At 37.3% G+C, this 25268-nt stretch overlaps 1 protein-coding gene across 1 annotated transcript in view; it reads right to left on the bottom strand.

Moving 5' to 3' along the window:
* Nucleotides 1-25268, bottom strand: part of LOC139319704 (V-type proton ATPase subunit S1-like) — a 72707-nt gene that overhangs the window by 5136 nt on the left and 42303 nt on the right. The window contains exons 7-9 of the mRNA XM_070947670.1: nt 7344-7588; nt 4307-4369; nt 398-647 (exon numbers count right to left, since the gene is read on the bottom strand). Of these exons, the coding sequence (XP_070803771.1) occupies nt 398-647; nt 4307-4369; nt 7344-7588 (558 nt within the window). The remainder of the gene's footprint in view (nt 1-397; nt 648-4306; nt 4370-7343; nt 7589-25268) is intronic.

Raw genomic sequence — 25268 nt, 5'->3', positions numbered from 1 at the left:
ACTTCCACTACTACTGGAAAAATCCTCACCAAGATGGTTGTCTCTAGGTGCTCTTGCCTCTCCATCCTCCTCATCAGCCAGGCCATAACAATATATCTCCAAATATAACCGCTTAAAAATGAAAGTTTTCCAAATTCCACCTCTCCAAAATACTCAGCCCTGCACTTCTTGTGTCCCTTACTTCTTCAATTCCCTTGGATATGAAATATATTTTTATCCTTGTCTTACTGGATAAGACAAAACATGAGCAAGGCATTTAAATTTTTTAAGTTTTTAAGTTTTTTTAAAACTTTCACATATGATTGGAGAAAAAGCATAGATGGTATTAAGTTTCAGTTCCTTGGAACCCCAAGTTAGAGCTCTTGGTATTGTTTCTTAAATAATGATAGGTACTCACTTGGAAATCAGAAATATCAATTTTCCAGTTTTTAGCTTTCTCGTTAGCTGGAATTAGTATTACATCATAGTGGTTCTCTGTGCCCACCAAAGGGCAATGAAATGAGTACTCCGCAGGGCCATAGATAGTTGAGACATTAAATATAGCAGGTTCATCTTCAGCATCCCTGTTATCTTGCAGAATATGAATAAAATCTAAAGTGAACCAATTCTTTGAAGAGCCAGTGTAGAACATGTTGGTCATCAAGAATCTAGAGAGGAACAAAACATGACAAAGAGTCATTCTGAGATCATCACAGAAAAAGAATCAAAAGCATCAGAAAATAAGATTAGATACAGATACACTTGAAACATTTGGAGGTAAAAACACAAGATGAAAGTCACATCTCGGGGACGAAAGGTAGGGCCATGTATTCAAAGAAAGTATCAAATGACACATGCATACACAGAGAGAAAGTGGTATGTGATGAGAGAAATAACCAGATCAACTTTTAGTCTTATTATTTAAACTGTGTGTCCAACAGCCCGCTGATGTTTCATTGTTTTGTTTTGTTTTACTTTTTAATGTTTGTCTATGAAAAAGTGCTAACTTCCTAATAAACCATGTGGATGAGAAAAGGAAGTGCTATCTGGGGGCTTCACAGGGGCTCTACCTGACTCTCGCCAGCTCTATTCACGATTCCTGAAGGATTTGGAATTTTCCGAGCCGCTTCTCCTTGTTCGAAGCGGCTCTAACAGGCAACGGGGCTGGCGGTCTGAAGAAAGACCGTCTTTCGGTGATGGGAACCAAACCGGAAGTCCCCGAAAGAAAAGGTAGATGTAGAAGGTCTCAAAGTGTCTATTAGCACCACTGATTTTATTTGACAAATAGATTCCAAGGATTTCTTGTTCTTTTAAATATATACTCACATAAAAATTGTAAACAATTGGATTTGGCTACTTTTCTGAATGAGAGCAATCCCCAAAAGAGGTATGTTTATTTTCTTTGGGTGTATGTGTGAGAAGAAGAGACTTTTATTACCTAGAAAAAGGGACTTTTAGAAGAACATTGCTACATTCATTGAAAGATAAAAATATGTATATCTGAGTGTGGCAGCAGGATATCTCTGAATATGTTCCCACACATCAAAAATTGGATCACAAAAACAGTGTAGGAAATTAACTTCTTTCATAGACTTAAGAGGACCTTGGAGATTAATTAATAAATGACTTTGCTAGGCTATTGTAATCTGTCCAGGAATACCAATATACCAATATTTCATTTTCTCTCCCTCTCCCTCTCCCTCTCTCTCTCTCTCTCTCTCTCTTTGTCTTCCTAGCTTATGTTTAATATACAGTAATAGCCAGTTCAACTTCAGCTTCGACCTTTGTCTTCATTAGTGATTGGGATAACAGAAACAGACAAGATTCAAGAATTACTCCCTAGCATTTCCAGTTCAAAAATCAAGAAGACAGTTGAGAAAGAAGTCTCCAGTTGAGTCTAAAGCTACCAAATCTGAGCTGCAGAAGTTTAGTTGATTACTAGATCTGAACTAGCTATTCAGAGCATTCCTTTTTCCTGATTAGATACAGTAAACCTATTTCCTAAATTGATATCCTGAAATTTCTTGTTATTTAGGGAAATAGCAGTAGAGTGAACATCTAAAGTAATATGTTTAGGAGAGCATCTTATACTCCTATAAGTATGAATTTCCTTTCACAGTTCAACTGTTGCAATATTTCCCCTCTTTGGGAATATTTGTCTGTTGGAGTTGGAAGTCTGTTAATAATCATTTAAGAAATAATTTAAATAAGGAAGAGATTGTATAAGTGTGTCTAATCAGGAGGATTTCTGCAATAGCTGCAAGATAAACATGGAGTTCCCATCAATATTAATGTTGTAGTTTGGCCTGCTTGCAGCTCACAATTTTTATTATAACTTAACATTTTCTTAGGAAGTTTTTTTTTTTATCAGAATTCTTAAATTCTATATTACTTGCAAGTGTTTCATTAGCTGGTCTGCTAGAGGCTGTTCTAGTGGAAAATATCACTGTTGCATTTTAACATTGCTAAGTGTTGTGGTCCCTTGGCTGTCTTGTTAATAATAGTACCCTGAACCATGTGGCAAAAGATTTAAGTTTTTTAATTTAAATTCATTGTCTGTGTTGTTCTATTCATTCATTCCCAAGATAGTCTTTATTATTTGTAATAAATTGTTTTCCAGTCATTCCAGTTTGACCTCAATAGCGAACTGTATTTTCCCTACAGTGCTGTACAACTGATTTGTTAAGCCATTAGTTTAGGCAGGATTGAAGATCCAGAATGTGTGCGGCCAACTTCAGGTGAAGTAATTCCTTCCTCAGAAGGATCATTTTAAAAAATGAATAAATATAATCTGGTCCTAGCTGTGCTACTACAGACATATTCACACTTAGCAGTTAAACTTTGTGTGTTCATATCACTTTGATTCTAAAGTGGTATTCACTGAACTTGTTTGTTCTTCCTGCAACCACTACTTTACTAAACCAGTAACTTCACCAGTTGTTTGATACAAGGGAGAAGGATTTGCTGGGTTTTGTCTTGATTGGGGTTGCTGTGATTTATACACTTGTTTCTGTTTTGACTATCTGAGTTGGTTGACCAGCAAACAACAGGTAAATAAATGGGAACCTAGACGATAGATAGGAACAATCTAAAATGACATAATCTAGCCATGCAACAATACAGATTTGTCAGTAAAGACACATCTAATAATACATCACTACATAATGGGAAATAATATGAAAAAGTGTAAATGAGGCATGCAGAGCTGTAGGATGGAGAAGCAAGTCAGTAGATTTAAATGGCAAAATCTGAAAATGTTGGCTAGACTTGAAGCATCTCCATAATATTCCCCTTTATTTCAAGAGAAAATGGAGCAATATTATTTTTAGGCAGCCAAAAGAGATGGAAAGAAGCCTAGCAAAACATGAAGACACATTTTGGAAGTTGAAATCCAGACATCTTAAGATGCTGGATTTCTTAAATTGCTAAGATTGAGCAATGCTACTCTAAATTATCCCTAGCTGATATTTAATTATTTTTTTGAGGGGGGAAGATCAGTTCACTTTGTAATTGCTTCCAAAATAAATGGGAGAGACAGTAATAAGGTGGTGCATATGCCCATCTGGATTTTGTTGCTTTCCTGTTCTAATAATATACATTCATTCATAATGCATCTATTGAGATGTGAAATTGTCTCAGTGATGCATAATATATGATTCAAAGAAAGCAGATAGAAGCTAATTGCCTGGACTGAGAAACAAAATTGATCCTCTAACAGGCGAAAGATGCCTACTGCTGACCTAGCAAAACTTCAGGACTTTTTTTTTCTTTTTGAACTAGTGACCTATCATCCCATGTCCCCTAAATGTTCCAGAAAATCATTTTGCTTTCAAAAGTAGTCTACTGTTTCCCTCAGCACGGGGGGGTGGGGGGGATTTCCATATTAAAAAAACCTGAATCCTGTAGGCTTAAGGAATACATTTTACAGTACTTTGGATCCTACCTCTCATATATGTGTGTTGTCAGGTTTCAATATCGTCCTCTTGCCAGCTGCCCCCCCCTCTTCTCCTTCTTATGTCAGCACTAGAGTAAATGCAGGTTGAAGTGCTGACATGTGTGTGTGTGTATGTATGCATACATGTATGTATACACACACTGTATTCGAACTTGGGCTGCCTGCATGTTAGTCAGTTGTATTAACCTCTGAGCCACAAGTATATACATACATGTGTGTATACACACACACACACACACACACACACAATATATATATATATATATATATATATATATATATATATATATATATATATATATATATATATTCTATATATAAAGAAAAAATAATAAACCTTATCTGCAGTTTTACAACATTCTTCCGAACTACCTTATTTCCAGGGTCTTGATGTCAATCTTCTCATTCTCCAGGTTGGTGTATTTTAATGACAACCTGATAGAGAGAAAAAAAAATGTTAACAGTTTATTTTCAAATAAAACCTGGATAATGAACCAGTAAATATAAGGAAATAACACATAGGGAAGTATTTTAGCAATAATATATATAGTGAATATATACTATATATTGATAGTAAATATAGAGAAATAATACATAGAAGTCTCCAGATAGGAGAATCTCTTCTTTTCTTGGCAAACAAAAGTGGATAAGCTATAAATTGAACTGGACTCTACAACAACTCTTAAGAATTCACTTGAATGTAAATCTGCCAAAGGCTTCCTGGAATAAGATTACAATTAAAGAATTGTCTCATAGAATGAGAGTAAAGAATAAAAATTAGAGCATGGCAGAGTGGAGTGTACATGGAGAAGTATCATACATAAGTGTTTTGGATATGAAAGAAAGGAATACTGTATATAAGAAGACCTAGCCTTTGTATTTTAACTTGTATAGACATTTTTTAAAAAAAGCATTTCCCCACAATTAGGCATTTTCTAGTCATCAGGCCTTTACTAACTGACTTTGTATTTCTACAAATCTGAGAATGGCAGGCTGGGGAAGATTGATATAAATTAAAAGAGTAGTTATGTTCTTCAGTCGTGGGCATCAAGAAATAAAATGCATTTTTGAGTTAATATGAGAAATAGGAAAATGGGCTATTCATTTTAACTTGTATAGAAGTTTTTTTTAAAAAGCATTTTTTAAAGAGAATTGTTTTGAAAAGTGATTTTCCAGATATATAATTCTTTCAACTCTCCTCCCTAGTCCTAACACCCTCAGAACAGTGGTGAAATCTAAAATTTGTTACTACCGGTTCTGTGGGTGTGGCTTCGGGGGTAATGGGGCCGTGGCCATTTTTTAAAAAAACTTTTAAAACCATTTTTTCTACAATCTCTTTGGCAAAGAGGTTGTAAAAAAATGCTTTCAAAAGCCTCTGACGATCCCAGCTGAGTTGCCTGTTCGGCAGAGGCTCTTTTTCTTTTAAAAGCTTCTGCTGATCAGGCAACTCAGCTGGGATCATCAGAGGCTTTTAAAAGTATTTTTTCTACAACCTCTGAAGAGGTTGTAGAAAAAATATTTTTAAAAGCCGTTGACGATCCCAGCTGAGCTGCACGATCATCAGAGGCTTTTTTTTTAACTTTTAAAAGCACTTTTTCAGCCAAAGAGGTTGTAGAAAAAATGCTTTTAAAATAAAATAAAAAAGCCTCTGTTGATCGCGCAGCTCAGCTGGGCATGGGGGGGGGGCAGGGATTTTTGCTACCAGTTCTCTGAACCACCCGCCTCCATCACTACCTGATAGGGCGATCCGGTCCAAACTGGGAGCATTTCACCCCTGCCTCAGAATATTTTGAACATAATGGCATTAGAAAGTCTGCTATATTGTAGTGTGAATGTTTTTCTTTGTTACTTTTCTAATAAGATACTCATAATTTCTTATGATATGTCCATGTTTATGTGGGCTGGAATTGGTAAAGGACCACACATTCATTGTCAGTGGCTGCTTTGCTTTCCCAGTTTGCCATGCCCCAGATATGTTGGAACTAGAATTCTTTCCTAACTGTCTAGTTGGGAATTCTGGGACATTCTGTAGGGACTCTGTAGGGACAGGATGCCAGTGTAATAGCATGATGTTCTTCAATACAACTCTCTCATGATTATGTAAACATTCTTTACTTTTCCTCGTAGCTGCTGGTCACAACTTAAATCAAGCCTGAAGAATTTTGCTCATTTTCAATTTGGGGGATGCACTGTGAGAGAATTTTTCAGAAGATGTGGTCCCACAAAAATCAGCTAATTATCTTGGTTGCGTCATTTTGGATTAAAAGGTCACCTAAAATGGCTGCTTCTGTGGTTTTGGCAGCAAACACTAGCACAATCAAATATGGCCATCACAAAAAATATATACATTACATGGGTACATAGTGATTGTAAGCAAGAATCGTATTTTGGGGTCATGGACACTTATAATGATTCCACCTATAAAATTATACCAGGCTTATGTCAGGCTTTGGAATTAATCCAAGAACTCCATTCTTGAGCCTGGCCACAAATTGATGGGTAAGATATCAGCAAAAATATTTTTTGCTTTTCATTTAAGGGGCAGTGTAATAATGGGATTTCCTAAACTATGTAGGAAAATGCTCATGCAGACCATGAATTCTAGACACACTCCTCTTGAAGTGCACAGCACAGAACAAGAGAGTTATTTAGGCACATACTATACAATTAACACTTTTGTCTCTTGAGGGCAACTTTAAGATCTGTGGACTTTAACCTCCAGAATTCCCCAACCAGCAAGTTCATAGGTCTTAAAGTTGCGAAGATTGCACACCCCTGGCTTAGTGGCTTTGTTCTCCTGGCTTAATATAGAAAAATTGCCATTTTAGGGGCCTTAGTCCAATTTCCCAACTATAAAAGAAGTGTTGGTCCATAAGTCTGCCTACTCAAAGCTGTTTTCCAGATGCAATCGTTCAGTAGAAAACATGCATAGATGCAGAAGCTTTCATGTTTCTCCAAAATGTTGAAAGCAATATTGCCCAGCTGCTACTCCATTTCAAGCATGCATGTGACATCATAATGCACATGTAAAAAGAATTGTAGCTTGTGTCGTACAACTTTTGTCAAGCTGTTTCCTCTTGACTGCAACTGTAGACGCTGCTGTAGAAAATGCCTTCAGGTAAATGTCTATAGGACTATATCCATACTCATTTACAAAATAAAGTGAATGTAAAAATGTACAAAGCCTGGGATTTTTCTAAGACAAATTTGTTTTAAAATGCAAAAAGCACAAAAAGAACTGCACAATTTCATAATTATCTTGTTAATACAGTCAATCTTAATCTGAACTATTATGGATTTCTAGTATTTTAGCTCTGTTATCTGTGATTTAAAAAGTGATAATCTGCCTCATTGCCTAATTTACTATTAAAGAGGATCAGTGCTGAAATAATATTTTAATCCTGCTCACGTTGCATTGGTGTCTGAACAAACAGATGAATTCGTGTCCACACCATCAGACAGAAATGTCGAATTTGTTAGATTCATGTGAATGGTGGTGTTGACGGTAAGTGTGAAATTAGTTGCATAGAAAAGGATGCATGTTGTGTTGGTCCCATTGGTTACATTCAGGGGAGGATATAAGTCAATTACTTCACTTTCAACAGACATTAACTGTCGCTTCCTATGCCACATTATATCATATCTCACAGGTACCTGGAAGAGAAAACATGAAAAATGTGATTTATTTCAGCAGAAAACAAAACCTGGAGATCAAATGCCATTCTTAGCCTCATTATCTACAACAGCAATCCAGAAATTTTAACAATGGACAACCGTGTTAGTATTAGTGTTGCTTGCTGAGGCTCCCTATTAATCAAAATGACATTATCATGGAAATAACACAAATTATGATGCATCTGAAGTCATTTATTCTCCTGGATGCTCAGATGCCAGCAGGGTCTCCCTGCCCACCAGGCTAGAGGCACTCCTGAGAAATCCTTCTCCTGTAATCACAGACAGCAAAATGTGCCTGCATTTTGATTCTGAACATTGGCTTCTTTGGTAGACTTATATCTTTGGCTTTTACAGAAAACAAAAGTTTGGGTTAATGGGCTGTCACAAATGTTGGGAAAAATCACCATAATTGACATACCTTCCTTTACCCAAGCTAAAAACAGAAGAAGAGGGTTTAGGTGAATAGGCATCCTGCATCAAGACAGATTAGCTTTTCTATTTCACAGTATTATTGAATGATCAGACTGTTGCAGAGCATCACAAGGAAAGGGCAATAGAGAGAAAGGAAACAAATGTAAAATTGTTCGGGATCTCTGTATGAGAAACGAAAACTACACTGGATATTAGTAACAGAGACCTGAAGAGAGCCAAAAACAGAGCTCAGCAGCCAGTTTTCGCTGGTGGAGCACTCAGGCCACCACAGGCGCCACTGACACGAGTGACATCATGCTGGCCACGCCCACCCCAGCCCCCCAAACACAACCCTGATGCGGCCCTCAGTGAAATTGAGTTTAACACCCCTGGTTTAGAATGATAAGTAAGACCAGTGATTAACAGCGAATTATGAACCAGACCTTCGTGGCTCATTTAAAACCTCTGGACACATCACTATACGTGAACACAGTCTATATACTATTGAATATTAAGGTACTCCTTGAACTACTCAAACCACACTAGCAGGTAATTCTGAAGCAATTCTTTCTTTTTGGGGGTTGGGTGGGATGTTGTTGCCTGATTAGAATTGCATGAGGAGAACAAGAACATATTTCAAGCCCTGTTCTACCTCCAACCCCCAGTACTTTTGATCCTTTGTTTGAAGATCTCCAGAAATTGCAACTCTTTTACCTCTAGTGGCAGTGACTACAGGTAGTCCTCGAACTACAACAGTTTGTTTAGTGACCATTCAAAGTTACAATGGCACTGAAAAAAGTGATTTATGACTGTTTTTTCACACTTATGACTGTTGCAGCATCCTCATGGTCACATGATCAAAATTCAGGAGCTTGGCAACTATCTCATATTTATGATAGTTGCAGTGTTCTGGAATACTGTGATTACCTTTTGTAATCTTCTGACTAGCAAAATCAATAGGGAAGCCAGATCATCTTCACAACCATGTCACTAATTAACAACTGCAGTGATTCACTTAACAACTGTGGCAAACAAGGTCGTAATGTGGGGCAAAATTAACTTAAATGTCTCACTTAGCAACTGAAATTTTGGGCTCAGTTGTAGTCGTAAATTGATAAATACCTGTACTTTAGCTGAAAACAAAGAGAAGAGGGAGGAAGAGGAGAGGCAAGGAGAGGAGAGGGGAGGGGAGAGGAGAGGAGAGAAGCAGTGGTGGGATTCAGCCGGTTATGTCCGGTTCGGGCAAACTGGTAATGGCGACTGTGGGAGGCTCTGCCCACCCGCCCAGATGTAATGCACGAGCAAAGAGCATGCATGGAAGGCTGTGCGCATGCACAGAGGAGGACACATGCATGCTCACATTTGCAAACCAGTAGGGAAGGTAAGTGAATCCCAGCTCTGGAGAGGAGAAGAGGTTGGACTGGATTTATCAATGCATGAGGAAATCCTAGAGCTGCAGGCTAGATGAGGAACTGAAAAACCTTCCAGGAATAAGGTTGTGGCACATACCATTTCCAGGTTGCCAAGAAAGCCAAATGATGCACTCCTCTGTCATAACCAGGAACTGAATTGTCCTGTACTTGGGTTGGCTCTCTGTTTCAGTTTAGTTGGGAATTATTATTCAATATTTGACTTTCAACTACTTCAAACAGCAACCAGTAATTGTCTCCAATAGGAACCTACTTCAAAATTACTGGAAGTTAGGAAACAAAACCTTCTATGTTTCTCCTACAGTGTCATTATCAGCTCTTTCCCAAGACTCATATGATAAGATGTTTTGAGCACAATGATGTGGGTTCTTCAGACTTGGAGGCTTCCTATATGGAGAATATTATTTCACAAAGTTAGACATTCCTAAATCAACACTTAAGTAGTATTGATTATTTCTCATCTTCTTTAATGCTATGTTTATGAACAGCAATTTTGAGTTTACAAAAATGAAGCCAACAGTGAAGATTGAAGTTATTTTCAAAGCATGGTGTAAAGTAATCAAACCTTAATCTTCTTTCCTGTGCTATTTGATTTCTTCAGGATAAACACAGCCTCTCAAGCAAACCTTTGATTAATGAGAAATGTTGGTAGAAATCCTGAACAGAAAAGGCTCAAGTCCCATTGAAGTGAATTGGAATATGTGCATAATGATGGTCTTCATTCTACAACTTTCATGTTTTCTCCAAGGAAAAGAAAAGCCAGATTTGCATTAATTGGGTCATTGTTATGCTGGCTTTTTATGACAGCAGGACTATCAATAAATTGGGAGCCTCTATAAATATATGGAATTAATGGAATCAAATAGTACTGTGAGCAAATGCAGGAAGAAATATTGTAGAAGTAAGATAAAGCAACTTTGGGAATAATTTAAATTATATGTGGAAGAAAGATTAATTCATAATCTATGTTCTTAATCTGGGTAAATCATAGAAATCTTGAGGGAAGGCATGAAGACACCTTTAAAAGCTATGATTTATTTGCAAATCTGGCCAATAAATGTTCTCTCTCTCTGTGTCTCTCTCTGTCTCTCTCTGCAGCACAGTATTCCTTCTATTTTCATGAGCCTATATAAAACCAATATAGTCATATACACAAACACCACTTGAGAATTATTATACTGCATGGGCATGAAAAAGATATTATAGGCTGCAATCTTATGAAGGGATGGAAAATTTGTTTATGATTTATTTTTTTCTGAATTAAAGAATGTAGCTGTAATACAGCGAATACTTTCCCCACTTATATAATGTTGATTATCAACAGCACAAAGGAAATTTTTTTAGCTTTTTCAATGCATGCAAGACACTTACATTTATTCATTTCTGATGCTTTACCCAACTTGGTGCATTCTAGAACTAAAATCATGGGACAATTACTATGGTAACTGAGGAAGATAGGAGTTGTATAATTGCACACCTGGAGTGCACTTACTTGGGGAAGGTTGGTGTAAAGAGTGTGAGATGATCAAATTGGAAAATACAGTTATTGCTACATCATAAATGGCAAGAAGCAAATGGAATAATGGCCAAAATTACAACTTCTTTAATCCATCAAAGGATCTATCTGTTCAGACTCAGGGACTATTTGGCCCAGAAGCATTTAATAAATTCAGCCTCAGCACATAAAGAAAAGTTTATCTTACTTGGATCCATAAAAAAAAAAATCCCAATATACCCTGCATATAATTTCTGGCTATAGTTTAAAATTTCACAGGAGAATAAATACATGTACAGCAATGTAATATCTGCAGCATAGAACGAAAATGTGGAATTGTTTTGAACTTTCAGAAAAGAATTCTTATTTTTCTGGACTAAAAAAATTAAACGTTAAATGTTAAAATATTAAATGTTTTTACATTGATAAAGAAGTATTTCTTTCAGGTCTGTTGGAAGAGTATTTCCATCAAGCAATTCATTAAAAAGGAGTTAAGCATTAGTTCTTCATAGTTATTTAATACAAATTGAGAGGAAATAACTTTCAAACATTGATGTGGAAATTAAGATGTCTGTGTTGGAAGGTAACAAGTCAAATGCCATTGATTCTTCCATACCTTGATTCTTCATTACCTATGACCAGGAGGAAGCAGAACTGATTAAATAAAAAGTTAAGGACTTCATCTATATCCGTTCTTTGTTTATTGCTCTGCCAGCTCTTCATTTAAGAGATGATAATCTGAGGTCAAGTCCTTCTGCATTTCTTACAGAATAGAATACAGAATAACAGACTTGGAAGGGATCTTGGAGGTCTTCTAGTCCCTTCTCAAATGGGAGACCTACAGGCACAGAGCACATACTCTTGGATTTTTTTTAGGTATTAGATTTTGTTTATTCTTATATTTCTTGTAAATACACACACACACACACACACACCGGTATATACTGTATATTCTGTTATAATTATAAAATCTTCATTAATTATTGCTCAGGACTACATTCTTACCCTCAAGAATACTTGCAGCACATCAGAATGCTTTAAATTCCAATTGCTTGGAAATATAAATCAGTAAAATCATAGGTATTCTTCAGCTGCATTCCTACATATTCCGACTAGGATAAAGTCCAGCTGAATTCTCAAGGACTTGGTCAAGTTAGGCATAGAATAGCACTGAATGAATGAAACATGAAATATGTCTTTTGACAGTTATTTATGTCTTGGACAAGGCATTGAAATGTTAATGTTTACCTATGTTTCCAGCAAAGTAATCTTTTGTCCTCTTAAAATCAATACATCACACATTTATATCAAGAAGTGAACATATAAAAAAGAAATAATTGAAGATCAATATCTAGCTTCAAAAACCTATCTGCGGTTTAAAATTCATTCTACCAGCAGATTCTATAGAAGATTCAGTTGGAAGTATTTTTACAAAAAGGAATATTGAACAGTGTCGCAGTGTGTAGAGCCTGGCATTTAGGCAGGAGAGAATAAAGGAGAGAAACTTTAGTCCAAGGAAATGAAATCTCAGCAGTATACGCAGATCAGGGAACCAGGTGGATGCTGCAGAGTGTGATTAGATACTATTCACAAGAAGAAGAGTAGAGTAAATGGAGGTAGCAGAGGCTGCATTTGCAGGTGCGCAGCAGGTGCTGTATTTTCAAAACAGGATTTACCTCAACTTGTTGAAATTGGAATGGATGCTTTGGCTTTTCACAGAGATGAAATGAAACTTTTAAGAAATGTAGCACTTCTTGAAAATGCACTCGCTCACATTCATGAGTGCCTTTGAGCACAGCAGGCTATAAGCCATTAGAAGGCTTCTCAGGCTGGAACTGTGACTTACACATACACTATGTGGGCACTATCTAAAGCTGCAAAACAAAAGCAGCCACTGAAAGACATGAATGCAAATTTGTTTTGGAAGATGATCACAGGAAGGTGTTGCCTCTCCATTACGATGCATAAACTGCTCCTTGCATTATTAAAAGTTGCATTAGATGCTGATCCTGAAAAATGGGCATGCTTGACTCCCTGCTTTTCAATGGCATGATGAAACACCATGGTTGTTAGGAAGTTCCAAACTGGGATTACAGAGGAATGGGCCATTTCAAAGTCTCTTAAAAGTCCTTATTTTTCTTTAACTTGAATTTCATTCATCCCATTTCTGCCTTAGCTTGAAACTTTTTGCTAAAAAAAAAAAAAGTCACCTTTCTTTTTGTGCAGCTGACTTGAACAATCATTTAGTCATTTATCCCAAATGTCCAAATAAAAATTCTGGGAGAACTGTCACAATATGAATGGCATCAACTCTGGAAAGTTGGTGGGAGAAATGATACATTCCAGATAATGAGAACAAACTAGGGTTTTCAAAGTTGGTGGAGATGCACACATTCAAATTATTTATAGCTGTTGAATCAGTCTGGATTCCTGGCAACAGTCTGGAGAATTCTATCCAGTTTTTTGGCAACATTTTGGGGGTGGTTTGTCTCTCACTTTGGTTGAGAGAGAGTGATTGGCCAAGTCTTAAAGATAGCTTCAAGCCTAAGGTAGGACTAGAACTCACAGTCTCCTGCTTTCTAACCTGGTGCTTTTAACTATTACATTGTTGGCTCTTATATGATTACTAGATGAAAACCGGAATTTTTCTATTTCTTCCTGCTGCCATCTAAAGTCATCCAGAATTTTTCAACCTAGCCTTCTATGAACTATCTGTTTAGGCTCATTTATAAAGATACAGGACAAATATCACTTTAAAAAATGAATTTATTCTAAAGTTAAAGAAATGACAACTTCTGTGATAGAAAAAAGTTTTAAGGCAGAAATATGAGTAATTGTTTTAGATATCATACTCTAATGGTATTAACCTATAATTAATAACATATACTAACTTCCACTCTCTCCTTTCATCTTGTGTCTTGCCAAGACATTGTTAACCTTAACAGTGACATATATTTAGCTTCAAGTAGCTTGAAGCAGTTCAGCTGTAATGATTCTAAAGTGTTCTTTGCATTATACGAAGGAATCTAGCTGATCTAGCTAGCAAATAATTAAGTACATTTTTACAGCTACATGCTACCATTTAGTGATTTTTTAATGCAAATCAGAAAAGGAAACAAGGAAAAAAGGAAAGGTGTGGGAGAACCAAGACAGATATTACGTGAGTATACAAGGTTGCATAGACCTAATGATTAACCATGGAAATTTTGCTTGCCACACCAGTGTGTACTAAAATGTGTAGAGGAAATATGGAATGGTCTTGAACGGGGAAGGAAGAGCTTGTAGTAAGACAAAGGTCAGGCAAAGGGGACCTGAGCCCAGGCCAAGGAAGTAACATGAGAAAACATCTCAGACAAGCCCCTCCCTACTTCACATGAAAATGGACAGAGAGGGGAAGCACATTCAGACTTGCAAGAGTCTATTATTGTAGCTGATACAATATAAGTAGTCCTGACCAGTGGTGGGATTCAAAATTTTTTACTATCGATTCTGTGGGAGTGGCTTGGTGGGCATGGCAGGAGAAGGATACTATAAAATCTCCATTCCCTCCCCACTCCAGGGGAAGCTTACTGCAAAATCCCGATCATCTGGGATTCGGGAGGCAGAGAATAGATGGGGGTGGGGCCAGTCAGAGATAGTATTTACAGGTTCCCCAAACTATTCAAAATTTCCGCTACCGGTTCTCCAGAACTGGTCAGAACCTGCTGAAACCCACTTCTGATCCTGACCTATATATCTTTGGTCTTAGTCTGGTCTATCTTGTAGGGCTGAAAAAAGGTAACTGCCCTCAGATGTACAGACAACCACACCTGGCTTTGTAGATTTCAATACTTGGTTTTGCTCCAACTAAGATCCTGCCCCCCTCCCTTGAAAAAGATTGGATAACTAATTGTCCCTGCACTGTGTTGTATTTGCTAACCCTTTCCTAACTCTTTGTTTTTAAAAAAACAGATCAGTTCTTATCAATGGTGTCCACAGGAAAGGCAGATACCAAAAATGGAATCATGCCATGTGATCATCATGAATCATATGATGAAACCTCTACCCTTTCAGAATATGCCCCATGACACTGCATGCACTTGGAAAAGGACTTGCATCATTTTGACAAATGTGATGAACTGAGAAGATGCCATTAATTATTTCAAATTATGAAAACATGTATTTCCCAATTAATTAGGGTGTTATTTCACAGTAGAGTAAAATGCTTCTTCCTTTCCTTGGTTTCTTGTGAAATCCAGTGGTTCTCCTGGACATTCAGGCACTGCTACAAGTTCACACTTTGCAGAAGGCTGCATCCTATTTAATTTGTTTTAGTCAACTAATTTAAAAATAATCTACTGAGACTGGAAGGTTTATATTTTGAAAAATACTTCTACCGCATAAAGCCATTCTCCAGTTACTGGTGATCTTAGGCGATGGGAGGCACAGATGACTACACTTAGGTCTTAACATAATTGTATCAATGATGCAATTTACATTCTTGCATCAGATATCAGAAATCAATTACACAATCACATCATTTAAGTAATGACATCATGATGCATTTGTCATCACTTTATAACAGGGGTGTCAAACTTGATTTCATTGAGGGCCACATCAGGATTGTGTTTGACCTCCAGGGGCTGGGTGGGTGTGGCCAGGTTGGGCATGGCCAACTCAATGTCACTCGTGTTAGGGGAACCTTTGGTGGCCTGAGCGTTCTGCCATCTACGACGGCCTCCTGCAAACCCTCTACCAGTGAAAATGGAGCTTGGGTGTTCTGCCCTAGCTACAGACCCCAAAGAACGCCGCACACACAAAGTCCATTCAAACCTTAGTTTACTAATTAAGGACTACTAATGAGCTTTCTTAGTAGTTGTTCGAACACAAGTACAGTTTAAATCAGTCTTTTCTGAACAAGGGCTGTTAATTTAATTTCATTAATAGCTGACAAGAATCCAAAGAATAATAACTCAATTCTGAGGCACAGTATTTCAGATAACTGTAATCTTACTGTGGTTGGCAGAATGCCCAGAAGCAATTTGCAGGAAAACTGACAAGAGATAAACAAGAGCTGAATCAAATGTTTTTGGAATCAAGATGCAAAGGAATATGAACGAAGTTGTTTCCTGCAAATTGCATCAGTCGTCGTCCTTCCTTAAATAAGCTAGGGGAGTGGCCAATTAGCCCCAAGCCTTACTCTCGAGGAGACCTCCTCCTGAGGAGCCACTCCTGCCTTTTAACAGCTCTGTGCGCTCGTGCATTGAGAAGAGGCTCCTCCTCTTCTTCCTCTTCACTTATGGGAGCTTCTGGAGGTTCTGAAGGCCTTGGCTGAATCCCTGCCTCAGGCACCATGTCTTCTCCAGCCTCCTCATTGTCTGATTTGGGTGCCAGCTGCACAGGCTGCTGGCACAGCACCACACCAGCCTCCTTGCTGTTGGAATCAGCTACTAACTGCACAGGCCGCTGACGGGCCACAACATTGGGAGGACCACCTACTGCCCTTCCATGCTCTGTTTTCACTGGCAAAGGCACTGCGAGCTGGTCCTTCACTGTTTCCAGGTCGGCCCTGAGGGCCCAATCTAAGTACCCCACGGGCCAGATCCAGCCCGCAGGCCTTGAGTTTGACACCCATAGTTTATAACATCATGAATGTCACAGATATCTATGCCTCCAGCCATTTATTTATTTATTTATTTATTTATTTATTTATTTATTTATTTATTTATTTATTTATTTATTTAATGTTTATACCACCCTTCTCCCGAAGGACTCAGGGTGGTGAACAGCCAGGGTTAAAATACATACAGTATGAAAATTAAAATAATTTAAAAAATAATTAAATCCAATTTGGCTTTCCAATTTTAAAACCCCTTACCCATAAAATTAATCAATTAAAATCTTAAGCCAGCCCGGCTCGCTGAAACAAGAAAGTCTTCAGAGCCCGGCAGAAAGTACGGAGGTCCGGGATCATTTGTATCCCTGTGGGTAGCTCATTCCAGAGGGCAGGTGCCCCCACAGAGAAGGCTCTCCCCCTGGGGGTCACCAGTCGACATTGCTTGACCGACGGCAACCTGAGGAGACCCTCTCTGTGGGAGCGTATTGGCCGGTGGGAGGTTATCGGTGGCAGAAGGTGGTCTCGTAGATATCCAGGCCCTAAGCCATGGAGCTTAATTTAATGTTAGTTATACAATAACTTCAGGGAAATGAAGCTTCTCAAGGGCACTAAAATAATTATTAAAACCTCTCAAGCACCTATAAATATGTATCATATTCAGTGATGGGTTCCTCCTGGTTCGGTCCGGTTTGACCGAGCCAGTAGCAGTGACGATATGACATCACCGAACCGGTTCTCACCCCCCCCACCCTGCCACCCTCCCCACCCACGTTATTCTTACCTTTTATTTGGTCCAATCCCCAATCTATTGCTGCCTCCTGAGTCCCAGCTGATGACTAGAGGGAAAAAAACTGTTTAAACTGCCGCGGGGCTTCAAAGGGCCGTCCTACAGCTGATCAGTGTTAAAAGCAAACAAATGAGTCGGATCGTAAGTGCGAGGACTGGTCGTAAGTGCGAGGACCTTCCAGAAATGATTCTGACCAGCTAGCCACGCCCACCTAGTCACATGACCTCCAAGCCACACCCACAAAATAAGCCACACCCACAGAACCGGTAGTAAAAAAATTTAGAACCCACCCCTGATCATATTCCAAACTATATAAGCAATACTGTACTTACAGGAAGACTTAAGACAGAGAGAACGATTAAGAGAACTACTAGCCTGCTTTGAAATGTCTACACTAATTGTGAAATGACATAGCTCAAATTTCAATAGCTATACCAAGGGGCTATTGATAATCACATTGATCACAGCAGCCTTAATCACACAACAGAATCCATAAAGCAAAATAATCTTCCCTGCCTTTTCTTTAATATATCTGTTTAAAATCCTTCCTCTCTATAGCAATCAGGTTGTCCGCATCAGGCCAGGCTTTTTAATCACCCGGATCAATTGCAACAATTACTTTACAGGCCAGATCAATCTCAGCTATTTTGACTCCACACCACTGAATGCAGGTCCCAAATGAACTTCAGTCCTTTTGAAATGTACACAAGTATTACCCGCCAATGCAAAAGATATAATTCAGTGACTTTGAAGATTTCAGTATTCATTGTGATTTTCTTATACTTCCTACCTTCCAGATGCATTGTGAGTGCATCTTATGAAAGCACAAGATTGGGAAAGGTTTGCCTAGTTAATTACTGTCCGCATTTGGAAAGGACCATATAATACTGTGAAATAAATTAACAATCCTCTTCCCAGTATTTAAACAAATTAGATGCAGTCTATCTCCCATACAGCTATTAGAGGACATTATAAGCTATCTATCTTGATTTAAAAGCAGCCAGATAACCTTGTCAGTAAAAAGACCCCCTAGCTCATCTTATTACTTTCCTCCTGTCAGTTTCCATATCTTGCTAAAGCAAAATGTGAAGATTAGCCCATTTTTCAAAACTCCATTAAAAACCTTAATTCTTTTTTTTTCTACCATAAGCCATTTCACTATCTCAGGATTGAACTAACAATATTCAGTAATGATTCTTTAAAATCAACAATAAATTATCTACTAATCTAAGACCAGAGTTAAGTCAATGTTATGTTGGTTCAAGTTTCACAAAGAAAGAAGATTGAAAGCTCAAACTAACGTTTCAATAGATATAACCCATTTCTTGTCATCCTGTCAGTTGTGTTGACTGGCAGTTTTACATCTGTCCATCTCCATTTGTCCTTGATCTCTCCAACCATAATACAGATTAGAAACATGGAGTACCTTTAGTCAAAAAAGATTTAAATTCTATTTCTCCACTGTCTTTTGGAACTCCTAAAATTAGCTACACTGTTAGAAGGAATCTTCTTGTTGAGTTGGTTGCTAAGTCATCGGTAGGATGGATTAAACAAGATAGTGAAGGGTACCAAAAATGCCTGTTTTGGTATCCTTTACTATTTTTTTGTTGATCAACAGATCAGCATTTTGAAGAGCATTACAATTTTAAAAGTGCAAGTTTTTTTTTTTTTAATCAGCCACATTAACCCCAAACCAGCTATGGTTGAAAATGTCAAATGGTGGCTACAATAGTGTGATTGAAAGCGTTTATTATGTGTAAGATGCACATAAAAATCAGGCAGAGCTTCAGCCACATCATTATGGCTACCATTTTTACTTTTTTAAAACCTGTGGACAACTCCTATAGAACACAGCCAGTTTGTTGGCATATTCAACATGAACCTGGAAACATGGTTGGCATATCCAACATGAACCTGGAACCTTGGAAGAAAGGCTGTTTTTCCATGCCTTATGAAACTTAGTTATTTGGAGTGGTGGCCCCCTCAATGCTATCTTCTGCTCTTGGAAAATATGGTTAACCTGAAATCCTTTCTTGCAGACTTGGAGCTAGAGCTACTACAGAAATGAGATTAGGCCAACTGTTAGGCCATCTCTGTTTTTTCCTGCTGTGGCCTTGTGCAATATGTGTGTGAAGCAGAAAAATCACTGATGAAAGCACAAAAATTAAGTGTAATAACAGGGAATGTTGGTCTGTCAGCTTCCACAAAGATTTGGGGTGTTCTCCATTGGCTGTTCCTCTATTTCTTTGGTGAACTGGCAGTAGTTCTTTTACCCATAATTCATTGCCTGATCAGACATGCTGATTTTCAGCACATTGAATAGGATAAAAGTATTCCATTAGCAATATACTGAGAAAGCAAGAGGATTGCCCTTTCAAAAGGTTCCAGACCTAGTTGAGCTTTGCAAGGGGAAAATGCAAATGTTAATGTTTAAAGGAAGGGATGAATAGCAATTAAAGTGAGGAATTGAATTGTTGAGCAAAGACAACAGTGAACTTTCTGGCACTGCTTCAAAATGAAGAGGTACAAATTTGCTTCTCTCAGCCTTCAGGTGGATACAATGAGGGACTAGGAAGTTGTTTCTTGAGCAAGCGTGGTTCATTTTAGGCAAACACATAGACTTATTTAAAAAATATCAGACAATCCTAAAAGAGAGGTTGGTGTGATAGGAAGTGAGAAACATCACAGTCCCATTGACCCTGTGAATAAAGGCAATGTGGTACCTGCTTCAATTTCTGCAAGACTGAAATACTGTATACGATAGTTTCTTCCCCCTTCTTTACAGTTTGATGACTTTCCAATAGAAGGTAGCCTGAATGTAAGTGAGTCAGAGACACTGCTACATAACTATATGGGCATTTAATAAAATGTCACTTCCATTTAAATTATATGATTCTGTTGCGTAATTTTAAGGATCAGACTCAATAATTGATTTAAGAATAAAGTATTCAAACAAAACACTGTTTATTTACAGTAGGCATTCTATATTCACTGAGTAATCGCAGCTAGAAGCAAGGAGGAGATGCATGCAGCTCCTTTTATATTCACAAGGTGGAGTAAAGTATGGGAGTGGTTACATATGAATATATTAAGGGAGGAAGAATAAATTAACCCCTAATACCCCGAGTATATACAGTTTCCATATTGGAGAATAAGGCATTTACTTGTGACAAATCCCCCTCTAAATGCCGATTCGATATACAACAATAATTACATTCAGATTCAGAACAATACAAAACTTGCAATTTGGAAGTTAAATATTTGTGTTGTTTAGAAGGCAAAGGCTTTGTCAATATGTCAGCTATTTGCTCTGATGTTTCGCAGTGAACTGCTTTGATAAATCCATCTTGAGATAATTGTCTCACGTGCTTGAATTTTATATCTATATGTCTGGATTTTTGACCAATAGCATCAGACCTAGATATCTCAATAGCAGCTTTGTTATCTTCGTGTATGATAAATGGTAATGAAGGTTTCTTCCAAGTATTTGACAATAAATCATTAAACCATACAAGATTGTTGGAGGCTTTAGACAAACAAACATATTCTGCCTCAGTTGTTGAAGTGGCTACTAAATCCTGTTTTCCAGTGTACCAGTAAACTGGACAATCGTTAAGAAAAAATATATAACCTGATGTGCTTTTTCTACATATGGTATCACCTGCCCAATCCGCATCGGCGTAACAGGTGAGGATGGGCTCTTTGACATTATTGGGTTCCAATAATAAACAGAAGTCTAAGCTGTGCTTTAAGTACCTTAATATTCTTTTAACAGCTTCTCAATGATACATTAAGGGTTTGCTGACGTACCTGGATAACAAATTGAGGGGCAAAGCAATATCAGGTCTAGTCCAATTAGAAATATATAAAAGGGAACCAATAACTGATCTGTAGAGTGTATTATCCTTAAATTCAGGGGATGATTCATCTATGTTCCTTAAGAAATCAGTTTGCATGGGAGTGTCACAAGGCTTAGCATTATTTAAATTACACTTGTTTAGGAGTTCTATAATCTTATCTTTCTGAGAAAGTTTGAATCCTTTTTTGGTTTTACTGATTTGAACTCCAAGATATTTATTTACCTTCCCTAATGATTTTAAAGAAAAATGTTCATTTAGTTTTGTTACAAATGTGTCTCTTTTTTCTTTATGTTTACCTATATACAAAATATCATCCACATAAATTAACACAAATTCTAATGAGTCACCCTCCTTTTTGACAAAAAAACAGTTGTCAGCAGTAGTAGCATTGAAATTCATAGTTCTGAGTACTTTGACTAAACATTCATACCAGCGTTTGCCAGATTGTTTTAATCCGTACAAACTTTTATTTAATAACCACGTTTCATTTTTGTTTGTGTATTGACTATGAGGTGCTCTTACATATATCTCTTTATCAAGTTTTGCGTGTAGATATGCAGTCTGTATGTCATATTGGAATACATCAAGGTTAAGTGCTGATGCTATAACTAAAGCTGTTTTGACACTCTCAGTTCTTACTGTGGGAGAGTATGTGTCTGTGTAATCCTCAGGATATTTTTGAGCATAACCTTGTGCAACTAATCTAGCTTTGTATAATGTGTTGCCTTCTTCTAGATTTTTAATTTTGTATATCCACCTGGTGCCTATAATAGTTTTATCTTTAGGTGCAGGTGTAGGAGTGAATACATTTAACTCTCGTAAACTGTCCATCTCCTTGGTCATGGCTAATTCCCATTTTCTTCTTTCTTCAGTGGGAAGCTTTAATACTTCCTCGTATGTGTTTGGCGTTGATGTTTCACTATCCATATACATTACGTAATCTTTGTATTTGCTTGGCACTTGATTTCTGTTACATCTGATTGTTTTTTCTGGTTTACTATCGTTATCATGTAAGTATCTTGCCTCCTTTTTTGTTAACGAATCTGTCTTTATTCTGTGTTGACTGTTTGTCCATGTTTTATTTTTGTTTCTATGTGTGTTGTGATTGCATTCTTCTCTATCTATTTTATCTTGATGTTCAGTGTTTGAATTTGTGATTGGGAATATTTCATTAAGATGTATTTTAGACCAGTTGGCCTGTTCATGAAATACAGCTGTTCTAGAAATTATAAATTTGTTATTGTTATCAATAAATCTGTACCCTTTTGTGCCTGTTTCGTATCCCATGAATCTAAGTCTTCTGGACACGTTCTCTCCTTTACACCTCAATTGTTTTGGTATGTGTACATCCGCTGTGACTCCAAATATGTGCATGTGTGCTATTTTGGGTTTTCTACTGTACATTAATTCATATGGTGTCTTGTTTATAATGCTGGACCAAGTTCTATTTTGTGTATAATTGGAATATTGTAATGCTTCTGACCAGAATTGTTTTCCTAAGCCAGCATCTTCTAATGTGCATCTAATCATGGTTTGTAATGTCGAGTTCTTTCTCTCTACTACTCCATTTTGAAATGCAGAGAAAGGGCTAGACGTGAAATGTAGCATCCCTTTGTTTTTTAGCCATTGGGAGAATTCTTTTGACATGAATTCAGATCCCCTATCTGTCATGATTTGTTTTATTTTAATATTATGTTGTGTTTCTACACGTTTGTAAAACTCTTTAAATTTCTGAAAGGTTTCATCTTTGTGTTTTAAAGTGTAGACAAATCCGTAACAACTATAGTCATCTACAATAGTCAAAAAGTATCGTTTTCTATACGTGATTGATGGTGTTAATGGACCAACCAAATCCATATGTACCAAATCAAAAATTTGATTAGTTGATCTTGTTGCCTTTCTTGGTTTGGGGCTAGTTCTGAGTTTTGTGGACTTACATACTGAGCATTCCAAATAGTTTTTACAATTTTTTATTTTAACACCTTCAGCATGTTCAATCATCTTTTGTACTACAGGAAAACTAGCATGCCCTAATTTCCTATGTAAAATATGCGCACATTCATCGTGGATTGGTTTTCCAATTGTAGGTTTTTTGTTATTGGATGTGTCATTAATAGATGTGTCTTTGTGACTATGAATTGTTTCATGTTCCTCATTATCACTATTGCTATTGTCTCCATTATCTATGTCATTGTTATCATCCATGTTGGAATCAATGTTGTGTAACCATCTTTCTTTTATGATTAAATATGGTAGACCTCCTTTGATAATCACACTACCTAAGCTTGTTTTGTTTTTCTCTAGTGTTGCTTTTCCTTTTGAGAATACTATATTTATGTCAGAGTCTCTACTTAGTTTTATTGCACTAAGTATGTTATGAGGTATTTCTGGTATTAGTAATACCCCCTCTATTTTTCCTAGACCGGGTAAGTTTACATTTCCTCTACCAATAACTTGGACTTTTTCTTGATTAGCTACTTTGATTACAAATTTATCTTCTATAAATGAAGATAATATACTTTTGTTATGTGTAGTGTGATTAGTGGCCCCAGAATCAATGAGCCAATCATTGTCCCCTGACTGTTGTATGTTAGATGTATTATGTTTGTTTAATCCATTTAGTGAACCAGACCTTCTATCTTTTGAATTATCCCTGCCCCCTCTATGTTCTCTATAGTTGGGTGAGCTTCTATATCTATGTCTATCAATGGATGATTGTCTGTTGTGGTATCTACTTCTATAGTCAGTTTTTTGCCTTTCTCTAAGGAATTTAGGACAATCTCTTCTACAGTGTTCTTTAGACCCACAGTTGTGGCATACAATTGATTCACGATATTTTTCTTGGAATGCTACTCTCTTATATTGTCTCTGTTCTATGTGGTTATTACAGCGACTCCTTCTTGAATTATCTTCAGCTATTAGCTTATTTGATAAATTCTCTATGGATAAGTATCCTAAATTAATTGTGTCTAAATGTAATATATAGTTATCCCATGATGGGTCTAATGAGTTAATGATAACACTCTTCATTGTTTGATCTGAAATTATTTCTCCCCTTAAATGCAGCTCTGCTCTGATTTTGTTTAAAGATATTAAATGTTCACTTATAGTAACCCCTGGCTTTATCCTAGCTGAGAAGAAATCTTTAGACATCCTTGTAGTAGTCGCTACACTTTCACTATGAAACAATTTAAACATGCATTGAATAATTTCTGAGACAGTCAAATCGTGCTTAATACTATGGTACATAGCAGGAGATATACTGGATATTAATAAGTAAAATGCTCTGTGGTGTAGGCATTCCAATTTTAGAGTCCAAGGTCTTTTGGGGGGGTTAGTAATAAAGAATAATAAGTTTTCTTTTAGAAAAACAACCTGAAGTTGTTGACACCATTCCTGCAAATTAATACCATCTATTCTCAGTTTTGGGAAATCATTGGGCAAATTCCCAATACTGTTAGATTCATTACTTACAACTGGAGGTAGTCCGTGATCTTGCAAGTGTTGATAGTTGCAGAATGGTGTGGGTATGCTTGCAACGAGTCTGAATGGCTCTCTCTGCTCTTCATGTCCTCCGTAGTTGTCTGCGTAGGTCTGCACATGCGTGTTGCTCATTTCGCTTCTGGAGCTGTCGGGAGAGGTTCTCGCTGCTGCAGCTCCCTCGTAGCGTTCCTCTTCCGATGAATCAGTCTCCGGTTCGATCTTGGGTGTCCAGGTGACAGCAGGCGCTCGTTTCTTTTTGTTGAGATGATTCTTGTTGAGATCGCTGGTTCCTGGGATCGTCTGTGGCGTGGGGTGGTATTTGCAGGGCTCTCTGGGTTCAGGCGTCGGTGCTCTCGTCGTTTGGATAGAAGCGGGTAGATTCTGAGACGTTTGCTTGCTTGCTTGTCTTTTCTTTATTTCTCGATTGCTAGCTTTTGTTGATTCTTTTGTAATTCTTAATTTTGGACCGAATGTTGCAAAAAGTGTTTTCATTGCTGATTCTATTTGCATTTCTATTGAAGTTTCTTCGATGTCTGTGTCTGATTCTTCTGAAGAGTAAATTTTCTCTTTTTTGTTTTTTGCATCATGTAAGGCTTT

Source organism: Pituophis catenifer, unplaced genomic scaffold (genome assembly GCF_029215685.1).
Source record: "Pituophis catenifer annectens isolate HBS135680 unplaced genomic scaffold, rPitCat1.0.hap2 SCAF_7, whole genome shotgun sequence".
Taxonomy (NCBI): domain Eukaryota; kingdom Metazoa; phylum Chordata; class Lepidosauria; order Squamata; family Colubridae; genus Pituophis; species Pituophis catenifer.
The sequence above is the reverse complement of the archived record's forward strand: the minus strand, read 5'-3'. Positions and strand labels throughout refer to the sequence as shown.